At 37.8% G+C, this 12,479-nt stretch overlaps 1 protein-coding gene across 1 annotated transcript in view; it reads right to left on the reverse strand.

Moving 5' to 3' along the window:
* The window catches only part of RSF1 (remodeling and spacing factor 1), a 198,888-nt gene that overhangs the window by 42,872 nt on the left and 143,537 nt on the right, over nt 1-12,479 (reverse strand). Inside the window, exons 7-9 of the mRNA XM_053561132.1 lie at nt 10,823-11,029; nt 3,835-3,939; nt 1,619-1,698 (exon numbers count right to left, since the gene is read on the reverse strand). Coding sequence (XP_053417107.1) covers nt 1,619-1,698; nt 3,835-3,939; nt 10,823-11,029 — 392 coding nt within the window. The remainder of the gene's footprint in view (nt 1-1,618; nt 1,699-3,834; nt 3,940-10,822; nt 11,030-12,479) is intronic.

Raw genomic sequence — 12,479 nt, forward strand, 5'->3', positions numbered from 1 at the left:
AAATATCTGGTCAATTGGTGTAGAGCAAAAGTAGCCACAGACAATATATAAACATATGGGCCAGGCATGGTGGCTCATACCTGTAATTCTAGCATTCTGGGAGGCCAAGGCAGCAGATCCCTTGAGCTCAGGAGTTTGAGACCAAGCATGACCAAGACCCCATCTCTATTAAAAAGTAGAAAAATGGCTGGGCGTGGTGGCTCACGCCCGTAGTCCCGGCACTATGGGAGGCCAAGGCGGGTGGATTGCCTGAGCTCAGAGGTTCGAGACCAGTATGAGCAGCAGTGAGCCAGAGTAAGACATCTCTACTAACATCAAAAACAGCCAGACGTTGTGGTGGGTGTCTGTAATCCCAGCTACTGGGGAGGCAACGGGACAGAGCATTGCCAGAGGAAGCATTAAAAAAAAGAAGAAAGAAAATGAACAACAACAAAAAAAACAGTACTTCAAACGAAGAAGAATCATGAACAAGCAAGCTGAAATTAAAAAAAAAAAAAAATGTAGAAAAATTAGCCAGGTATTATGGTGGGTGTCTGTAGGTCCAGGCACACTAGAGGCTGAGGCAGAAGGATCACTTGATCCCAGGAGTTTGAGGTTGCCATGAGCTCGGCTGACACCATGGCATGGCTCTCTAGCTTGGGGCAATAGCATGAGACTCTCAAAGAAAAAAAAATATATACACAGACATATATAAAAGGTATGAGCAAGGCTGTGTTCCAATTAAAATTTGATTTATAGCTGTGCATGGTGGCTCACGCCTGTAATTCTAGCACTCTGGGGGGTGAATGGATTGCCTGAACTCATGAGTTCCAAGACCAGTGTGAGCTAGATTAAGACCCCATCTATTTTTTTTTTTTTTTGAGGCCCCCATCTCTTAAAAAAAAATAAAAGAAAAATATAAAAGAAAAACTAGCCAGGTGTTGTGGTGGGCACCTATAGTTCCAGCTACTTAAGAGGCTGAGGCAGGAGGACTGTTTGAGCCCAGGAGTTTTGAATTTGAGGTTGCTTCATAAGCTAAGATGTCATAACACTCTACACAATGAGACTCTGTTTCAAGAAAAAAAAAAAACAACCTTTATTTATGGAGAATGAAATGTGAATATCAATTTTTTTTCCCTTTATTTGAGACAGAGACTCACTATGTCGCCCTTAGTAGAGTGCTATGGTGTCACAGCTCACAGCAACTTCAAACTCTTGGGCTTAAGTGATTCTCATGCCTCAGCCTCCCAATAGCGGGGACCACAGGAGCCTGCCACAACGCCCAGCTATTTGTTGGAGCTGTCATTGTTTTTTAGCAGAGCTGGGCCGGGTTTGAACCTGCCAACCCTGGTGTATGTGGCTTGTTCCCTAACCACTGAGCTATGGCCGCCAAGCCCATATAATTTTCATGTGTCATAAAATACAATTCTAATTCTGACTTTCCCCCACAACCATTCAAAAACATTTGAAAAAATTCATAGTTAATGGGCCATATACACATAAAAACAAAAAGCAGGCAGGACTTTGGCCCACAAGCACAGTTGCCAATCCCTAATCTAGATGAATGCATTCATCTATATCACAAAATAATTCTGCTATCATATTCTCAAGCAAAATATCAACACACACATCAAAATACCTTCGTTCGGCACGTTCTTTCTTCTTTAAGGCAACATCCAAATCCTGTAACTGTTCCTCTAACTTTTCACAGAGCAGTTTCTGAAGAAGCAAAATAGATGAGTGTCATTTTAATACCTTCCCACAATCATTTACTACATGCATGTAAGGTTCATGGGAACTGTAGTCTGAGAGATGGTAAGTGGCCCATGTAGTAAGTGAATAATGTAGCTTTCCTTCATTATTATAAAGAAGGAAACCAGAATCTATTGAACAGATGATGAGCACAGTTATCTTTGAAACAAAGCACACTTTAAAGAAACTCATATAATAACTTTGTTCCCCAAACATATTCTGTGCCTATCCTGCTCGCAACAGCATTTGATTCAATATGTATATGTAATAGTGATTATAATTTTTTAAAAAAGATACCAAGATATTATTTTATTTTATTTATTTATTTTTTTTGGCCGGGGCTGGGTTTGAACCCGCCACCTCCAGCATATGGGACCGGCGCCCTACTCCTTGAGCCACAGGCGCTGCCCCAAGATATTAAGTGAGATTATTACATAAAATAAAATATAATGGTGCCAATAACTAATTTGTTATTTTTTTTATTTTTGAGATGGAGTCTCACTATGTTGCCCTCAGTAGAATGCTGTGGCGTCAGAGCTCACAGCAACCTCCAACTCTTGGGCTTAAGTGATTCTCTTGCCTCAGTAGCTAGGACTACTGGCACAGACCACAATGCCCAGCTACTTTTGTTGTTGTTGTTGTCATTATTGTTTTAATAGGCCTGGGCCAGGTTTGAATCTGCCAGCCCCATGTATGTGGCCAGTGCCCTAACCACTGAGCTACAGGTGCTAAGCCTCCAATAATTATTTTCAACAAAAAGACATTGAAAAAAATGTACAAAACAATGCCACATGGCTACTGGGTCAAAATAGACCTGAAAAATTGTTCACTGACAAAGCTATGCTAAGTTACAGAAGTCTACTTCACTGGAAATGAATAAAGCCCATCATTTAAAAAATATTACCTTTTGGCTTGGTGCCTATAGCTCAAGTGGCTAGTATGCCAGCCACATACACCGGAGCTGGTGGGTTCGAATCCAGCCCCGGCCTGCCAAACAACAATGACAACTACAACCCAAAAATAACCGGGCATTATGGTGGGCACTGGTAGTCCCAGCAACTTGGGAGGCTGAGGCAAGAGAATTGCTTAAGCCCAAGAGTTTGAGGGTGCTGTGAGCTGTGACACCACAGCATCCTACTCAGGGCAACAGCTTGAGACTCTGTCTCAAAAAAAAAAAAAAAAAAAAAAAATTATCTTTTATTTTAATTTTTAGAGATAAGGATCTTACTATGTTGCCTAGGCTGGACTTAAATTTTTGGCGTTAAGAGATCCTCCAGCCTCAGACTCCTGAGTAATTAGAATTATAGGTACATGGCACCACACCCACCTTAGCCTAGCATTTTCTTTTTTTTTTGTCCAGACAGTCTCACTCTGTTACCTAGGTTAGAGTGCCATGGCATTTGCTTAGCTCACAGCAACCTCAAACTCCTGGGCTCAAGCAATCCTTCTGCCTCAACCTCCTGAGTAGTTGCGACTACAGGTGTGCTCCACCACACCCACCTAATATTTTTATTTTTAGCAGAAATAGGATCTCACTCTTGCTCAGGCTGATCTCAAATTCCTTTCCTGGCTCACACTCATCATTTTTAAGGCAAAACAAGATTGGGTTTGTAAGAGAAAAGCACTCAATGCATGAAGTAGCACAGATATATCTGCTCTTCAACTTTCAGAAGTAATTCTGCTTAAAGTAAGATAGAGGAGGACAATCCGTTTCCCCTGAACCTGATAATATTATCTATAAAATTACTGACAAAAAGAAGGTAGGTAGAAATGAGGAAAGAGGATGAGAAAATGAGATAAGAGATAAACAACAGTAAGAAACGTATTTGTTCCCATCTGTATATATAAATTTTGTGCTCTTTGTGCTTACAATAAATTTGAGGAAAAACATAGTACAATTTTACAAAAATTTGAGGGCTTTGGACAATTGCTTTGGAATAAAAAAAGGAAACTAAAAGATTAATAGAAGTAGAAATCTAAACAGAGGTAAAAACTGTTTACAAATTGCTTTGAAGATTGAAGACATTCAGTGGCTATAAAAAAACTATTCTTAATTCGAATACAAAATCAAGGGCTGAAAAAACAGAAGTGGGCGGGTCATACATGTTGGCAAGGGGGGCAGAACCATTCTCCATCCGGGATGATCATCAGAGGCGGGCGAAGGCAGGCAGTGTGGTATCCACTGTCACAAGAATCACACAGAAGAATCTGAAATAAACCACATTAATGTCAACCTAAACGACTACTAATATTCAATGACTCTTCTGTTAAAGACATTTCAATATTTCTTAGTGTTAAGAAGGACTCTATTTGCATAAAGCTAATAAATAAAAAAGGTTTACAATTAGGAATCTGAGATGCTAATTTAAAAAAAAATTTTAAAAAGCAAAAAAAGTCAAGCTACAAAACTTAGTGAAAAATAGGAAGTCCTTCCTGACCTGTAGTTAGAATCATTTTCATTCAGCATATGGCCATAAGTGCTGCAACATACTAATTACAACAAAGTTTTAAACCGAAGTATCATAAACTACCCTACCACACATAGAATTCAAAATACAGAAAATACCCATTTTACAAAAATTTGTAAAATTTCAATTATCAACCTATATCAAACACTCATGCTTCTTTTACCATTTACCATTTAAATAAAAATAAGAAAAGTACTGAGACAGAGAAAAGGAATGCAATTAAATTGAGGACCATCATGTTCAAATACAAAGGTTAATACATCAATTAGTCTTAAAGACTTACTTTATTGTTGTGTGAATTTAAAATAACCAAATATCTAAAAGTTAACATGGCATAGTCATGAATGTTTAACTCACCCTCGGTTAAGTGCTGTGGTGTCATCATAGCTCACAGCAACCTCAAACTCTAGGGCTCAGCCTCCTAAGTGGCTGAGACCACAGGTGCCTGCCATAACACCTGGCTAGTTTTTCTGTTTTTACTATAGACAGGACTCACTCTTGCTCAGGCTGGTCTTAAACTCCTGAGCTGAAGCACTTCACCTGTCTCAGCCTGCTAGGATTTCAGGTGTAAGCCACCATACCCAGCTAAATTTTTTTTTTTTTTTTTTTTGAGACAGAGTCTCACTATGTCGCCCTCAGTAGAGTGCTGTAGCGTCACAGCTCACAGCAACCTCGAACTCATGGACTTTACTTTTTGGTTGTTATTGTTCTTTAGTAGGCCCAGGCCAGGCTCAAACTCACCAGACCTGGTGTATGTGGCCAGCATCCTACTCACTGAGCTACAGGCACCGAACCACCAGCTGATTTTTTATTTTTAAATAATTTTATACTTATAGAAGAGTTGTAAAGATAGCAACTTTACCCAGCTTTCACTAATGTTAACATCTTAGATACCCCTAGTACATTTATCAAAACGAAGAAATTAACACAGCAATATAACATCATAAAGTAAACAACAGTCTGTATTCAGATTTCATAAGTTATTCCATTAACGTCCTTTTCCTGATTTTGAGTCTAGGATAGCCCATTACATTTAAGTCACGTCTTGTTATTCTCCTCTGATCTGTAACAGTTTTTAGGTCTGTCTGTGTTTTCCTGTGACTAACAGTAGAAGAACAGTACTCAAATATTTTTTATAAACCAATACAGATTGTCCCTGAATTGGAGTTTGTTTGATGTGTTCACATGCCTAGACTAAGGTCTGAAGAAAGTTGAAGTGCTCTGCTCTTCATATCCCATCAGGGGTACACAATCAATATATACCAGTATGCTGATACTAACTTTGATCACTTGGATAAACTAGTACCTACTGGTTTTCTCCATTGAATAGTTACTACATTTTACTTTCTTTCTTTCTTTTTTTTTTTTAGACAAGCGTCTCTCTATGTTGCCCTTGTTAGAGTGCTGTGGCATCACAGCTCACAGCAACCTCAACTCCTGGGTTCAAGCGATTCTCTTGCCTCAGCCTCCCAAGTAGCTGAGACTTACAGGTGCCTGCCACAACACCCGGCCATTTTGTTGTTGTTGTAGTTGTCATTGTTGTTTGGCAGGCCCAGGCTGGGTTTGTACCTGCCAGCCCTGGTGTATATGGCCGGCGTCCAATCTGCTGAGCTACAGGCACTGAGCCTATGTTTTACTTTCTATACTCTATTTTCATGATAAACCACACTCAAGAGGATGGTAATTAAGTTTTCTAGAGGTAAGAGTATCAAAACATTTGTTGGTATAAATTCACTATAGCAATTATTAAAGTAGTAAATATTTTTGGCAGGAGATACATTGAAACTATGCGAATATCTTTACTTTCCTTAAAGTTCTGCCCACTAGTTTCAGGACTCATTGGGGGAATCTTGTGTACAACAATTATTACTGTGGTGTTCTGATAGTGATTTTCTATTTCTTTCATGGCTTCTACATTTGTTACCTGGAAATCTTGTGTAAGTAAAATATGTCCCTTCTCTCCATTTATTTGTTTATTCCATTCTTTATTTATATCAATATGAACTAATAAACATTTATTTTATTCTTTGGGTTATAATCTAAAACTATCATTATTTAATTTGTTGTTGGAATTGTTCCAGCCATGGACACAATAGAAGCTCTTTCCAGGCTCCTGTGTCCTTAGGACTTGCCTGCATACTTTTATTTTTAAGACAAGGTCTTGCTCAATAGCCTAAGGTGGTATGCAGTGGCACAATCATAAGTCATTGCAACCTCAAACTCCAGGACTCTCCCCTCAGCCTCCCAAGTAGCTAGGACTACAGGCATGAGCCACCACACCCAATCTGCATTCTTTTTTTTGTTTTAAAAGTACTTTCTTACTTTCTAGGACTACTAATGCTCCACACACATCTTGTATTTTCCCTGTCCAAGCCTTAGAATCAGCCATTTCTCCAAGAAGCCCTCGTTCTCTTGCTGGAGAACAATATTTAGAAACCAAGATCTGGGTGCTGTGGGGCTCACTGCTACTAGATATTATTACTTCTAAGCTCTCTCTTAGATGGCAGAGCTAAGAAATATATGTATGTATATGTGTGTGTATACACATTTTGTACCCATTATTACAATAAGTATAAGTTCATACTAGTATCTCCACTTCTAATCCAGCAGCATAGGGTTCATTCTAGCTTTTGGCTTTGCTGACAATAAGGACCTATTAGCCACACTTACACATGAAGTTTCTGAAATACTGGGGAGAGGTGATGGTGGAGGCACACAATGTACCACCTCTTGCTCCCAATACCCAAGATTCCTGTACTAAGTTAAATTAGTATTACACTTGAATTTTATGATTGATTACACAGGCATATGTGGATTAACATGGGTACCTAATTCCATTTATCACCTCATTTATGGTCAAACATAATCTAAATTTCGAATAACAAAATTCCAAGTAAACATTTAGAGTTTAAGTTATTTCTAAAAGAAGATTGTCTCTACTGTGCAATAAAGGAAAAATCCTGGGTTAGCTGAAGTGCCTTGTGCCTATAACCCCAGCACTTTGGGAGGTCAAGGCAGGAAGTTCACTTATGTCCAGCCCAGGAGTTCAAGACCAGCCAGGAAAACATAGTAAGACCTCATTTCCTAAAAAAAAAAAAAAAAGGTAAAATCTCACCAAATAAATACTTCCATATAAGATTTCCAAGTCTCAGGTAATGATCCATTATTTTGACTAAAGCATATGGGAAATCCCTTAGAGTTCTATATCCATGTATGAATTTATTGCTTTTCTACTATAAGATCAATGAAGACAAAAGCCATGTCTTTCTAGCTCAGTATCATACCTTTACCACTTTATAATAGTTGCTTGATATTTTGATTTCCTTAAACACTAGACATAAGAAATTCACTACCTTTGGGATCCTCGGTTTCTAGAATCATTCTTTTTGGCAAAGTTAACCAGCAATGAGATTTCCCAAGTATTTAATAAAATGGTCAAATACAGTGTAAATAAAAATCTTGTGCATGCTCCAAAACTCTCTCCTTCTCTTTGATATAATTTCCGCTCACTCCCATTTTCCTTCTCATTTCCTCAGACCCCTTTGTCACTGACAGCTAGTGCTGCCTTAATTAAAATGCACTCTTTTAGTTTATTTATTTATTTATTTATCTATTTTTGAGACAAAGTCTTACTTTGTCACTCTCGGGAGACTGCCATGGCATCATAGCTCACAGCAACCTCTAACTCTTGAGCTCAAGTGATCATCTTGCCTCAACCTCCTGAGTAGCTGGGATTACAGGTGCCCACTACAACATCTGGGTATTTTTAGAGACAAGGTCTCGCTCAGGCTTAGGCTGGTCTCGAACTTGTGAGTCCAGGCAATCCACCTGCCTCAGCCTTCCAGAGTGCTGGGATTAGGGGCATGTGCCACCTTGCCCAGCCACTCCTTTAGTTTAAAGCAGTGGTTCTCAACCTTCCTAATGCCACGGCCCATTAATACAGTTCCTGTGGGTTGCGACCCACAAGTTGAGAATCACTGGCTTAAAGAGGCATTAGGAAATGGTAGGGAGAAAACACAAGTGTTGCTTTTTTCTTGATTTAGAGAGCAGAAAAGAATACCATCTTGAATCTTTTCTGGGCCTTTCTCTGGATAAAAAATTTTTTTTTTTCGTTTTTTTTTTTTGGCTGGGGCTGGGTTTGAACCCGCCACCTCTGGCATATGGGGCCGGCGCCCTGCCCCTTTGAGCCACAGGCGCCGCCCTCTGGATAAAATTTTTGACTTTCATTGCTTTAATGATAATAAAATGTTTATATGAATCTTCTCAGAATAATTTCAACATCTATTCTTCTCTGAGCTACATTTCTTTTTTTTTTTTGAGACAGAGTCTCAAGCTGTTGCCCTGGTGTCATAACTCACAGCAACCTCCAACTCTTCAACTCTTCAACTCAAGCGATCCTCCTGCCTCAGTTTTTCTATTTTTAGTAGAGATGGGGTCTTGCTTTTGCTCAGGCTCGTCTCAAACTCGTGAGCTCAGGCAATCCACCTGCCTCGGCCTCACGGAGTGCTAGGATTACAGGCGTGAGGCACCTCGCCTAGCCCAGAGCTATAGTTCTAAGTTACATCTTTTACTTGAGCCCTCACAGGAACTACTGGCTATAATAAGTCTAAATGATGAATTTAGTTTCCACTTATGACTTTTATAGTAAGAAAGAATACATAAACCAGGATTAAATTTAATCTAGCACACATATATATCAGAAACTGTGCTAAGCAACTTTATATGAGTTTGTTAAAAACACCCATCAGAAGTATGTGGTATTAGTCCCACTTTACAATGAAGATACAGAGAAAATAACATCCGGTGAGTGGTGCAAACAGGATCTGAATGCATGCTGCCTATCCAAATGCTTTTCTCATCATATCACAGTGTTTACTTTATTAAAAAAGAAAAAGAAAAAGAGCCTAGAGAAATACCTCTTATGAATGTTCCAAATTTTAGAGTATCTCAAAACATTTCTGCTCTACATAATGCTACCTAAGTGGAGCTATCTTTACATTTCTTTCTACTTAATAGTTAAAAAGAACTACATAGCTGCATAAAATTAGGTATAATGAGATTGTTTCCTCAACAGACTCACTATGAACTGCACATGACCAACATAAGTCCTTATGAAAGTTTTGAGATACACAAAACTCAAGAAACTGAAAATAAATAAATGAAGGCTCGGCGCCCGTAGCATAGGGTGCCAGCCACATATACCAAAGTTGGTGGGTTTGAACCCGGTCCAGTTCAGCTAACTGACAATGACAACTGCAACAAAAAATAGCTGGGCGTTGTGGTGGGTGCCTGTAGTCCCAGCTACTTGAAAGGCTGAGGCAAGAGAATTGCTTAAGCCCAAGAGTTTGAGGTTGCTGTGAGCTGTGACACCACAGCTCTCTACCGAGGGCGACATAGTGAGACTCTGTGTCAAAAATAAATAAATAAATAAATACAGCCCTCCGAGGAACACCAATAAGCCCAGCAAGCTGAAACTTTCACAGATGAATCAGAAAGGATGCTGTTGACTGTGTTTTTTGGAAGTGAAATAATGCACCATAATACAGTCTCTCTCAAAACTTTCGTAGTGATCCATGAACCCAGGTTAGGAACTAATTCTCTAGATTTAGGCCATCTTTGAAGAACTTAATTCTGGGTAAGGAAGCTGCTCATACTATTCTTCTGAGTATATATCTGGTCCAGAATTTATTCTTAAAACTGCTCATTTAAAGACCTATTAGGTTACTATTTGATGGATACATTTTTACAGAAAGGCAACAAGGCCTTCAGGCCTAATTTACTAAAAGCCAGCAATTCAGAAATACCATTATAAAGTAAGTAATTTATTTATTTATTGAGACAAAGTCTCGCTTTGTTGCCAGACTATACTCAAACTCCTGGGCTGAAAGGATACTTCTACCTCAGTCTTCTGAGTAGGTTGGACTATCCTGTCTACAGAAAGACCATTATAAAGCAATTTAAAAGAAAAGATGAAAAAATTAAAGAATAAGATTAGATTAGAAGTACTTGAATAACTCCATCATTTTTGAGACTAGATTAGGGTGCAACCCTATTAAGTAGAGAAAATATCAATGTATAAGCCAGGTAGAATAAAAGCAGGATCATGATTATGGCTTTGAGAAACAGAAATAAAGGTAACTTTGCAGCACATAGGTTGTATTTATTTATTTATTTTATTTTATTTTTTGTTGTTGTTGTAGAACAAAATATTTTTATTGCTTATACTAATTTAATTTTTTGAGACAGTGTCACTATGTTGCCCTCAGTAGAATGAGTGCTGTGGCATCATAGCTCACAGCAACTTGTAACTACTGGGCTTAAGTCATTTTCTTGCCTCAGCCTCCCAAGTAGCTGGGACTACAGGTGCCCGCCACAACATCTGGCTATTTTTTTGTTGTAGTTGTCGTTGTTTAGCAGGCCTGCGTCGGGTGTGAACCCGCCAGCTCAGGTGTAGGTGGCCAGCGCCCTAACCACTGAGCTATGGGCGCCGAGCCACATAAGTTCTTTTAAAATCATTAAAAATTCAACAAGTTAAAAAAAAAAAAATTCAACAAGTTAGGCTACTTTGGGAAACCACAACATAACTATAACACAAATAGCATTCATTTACATTAAATACTTACTAGTTCAGGATGGTTTGGAAGGCCACATTTTTTGCATGGTTCATCATCATCTGCTAAGATAGCTTCTTCACTTTCCTTTTCTTCTTCTTCCTCTGAAGCTGCAGATGATTTTTCACTGTCAGACCCTTCACTTTCATCATTGCTGGAATATTTCCACCTGCCACGTGTTCGAGAACCAGTCCATCGAACTTTTCCTTTGGGCTTTACCTTGCATAAAATAGAAAATTGGAATATTTTTATATAATAAGAATGGCTTAAAAAATTTGCTGCTTACATGCCCATTGTAGAATATTAAGTCAATATACAACAAAAAAAAAAAAAAAAAAGAAAGAAAGAAAAGAAAATTATTGTACATTACCAGATGTAGCTACCATTAAATTCTGGTATATATTGCTATAATTTTTCTATATTTTTGCCTGTCTAAAAAAAATGGAATTATAATGAGCATTCTTATATTTTTTCTAGTCAAGAAACACTCTTCTAATATCTTCTATTAGACATTTAGGTAGTTGTTTCCCATTTTTTTCACTTTCAGCAACCAATGGACTGTTATCCTTATAAGTATAAATTTTTACACACATCTCTGTAGTTAGGATAAATTCCTCGAAGAGGATTCTGGGTCAAAGGCCATACATATTTTAAATACAACAGAATGAGACTATATTTTCACAAATTGCTATATATGATTTTAAATCTATTAGAGATGAACTTAAAAATTTTAACTTAGAGTTGCTTATAAAATTCCTGACAAACTTTAAAAAGTATATTATTCTGGGAGTAAATTTACAATAAGATTAACAGATTTTTATTGCCTATTTTTTTATTCTTTTAACTCACATTTTAGTTCATTCCTATATTATCGGTTTCTAGCAAAAAAACAACGTAATTTTAACAATAAAAGAGAAATTTTTTTTTTTTTTTTTGGACAGAGTCTCACTATGTCACCCTTGATAGAATGCCATGGTGTCACAGCTCACAACAACCTCAAACTCTTAGGCTCAAGCGATTCTCTTGCTTTTAACTTATAATGCAAGAATAATCCAATCACTAAAAATAAATTTAAAATGTAAGTAACACTTTCAATTATAAGAAACTCCCATAGGCTAGCCAAAAGACTTCTAAAAGATTTGCTTAATATACAAAGGCCATAGAAAAGAGGATTCTGGCTAAAGACTAAAGACTAATAAATAAAATGGAGGAAACAGGTACTCTCATACACTGGTAATAATAGACAGTGTATTAATAGGGCCTTTTTTGAAGGGCAATGTGGTAATGACTATTAAAAATTAAAATACACACGCCCCTTGACCCAGCAATTCCAATTCTAGGAGTCTATTCTAAAGAAATACTCACTCATGTCCGAAAGGATCTTCAATGCAGCACTGCCTGTAATAGTCAAAAATTGGAAACAACCTAAATGTCAATCAATAAGGGAGTGGTTAAATAAACTGAGGTATATCCACACTATGGAATATTGTGTGGCCATTAATAAACAAAAGGAAGACTACTCAGATGGTAAGAATTCAGAGACACATCATTGAGTTAAAAACTCAGAGAAAAATGAACATATTTGATCCAATGATCCAATTTATTTGTAAATATACACATGAATGCCTGAAAAAAGGGATCGGAGAGATGTACCACAAACTGTTAATAG

The sequence above is a fragment of the Nycticebus coucang genome, chromosome 14, assembly GCF_027406575.1.
Source record: "Nycticebus coucang isolate mNycCou1 chromosome 14, mNycCou1.pri, whole genome shotgun sequence".
Taxonomy (NCBI): Eukaryota; Metazoa; Chordata; class Mammalia; order Primates; family Lorisidae; genus Nycticebus; species Nycticebus coucang.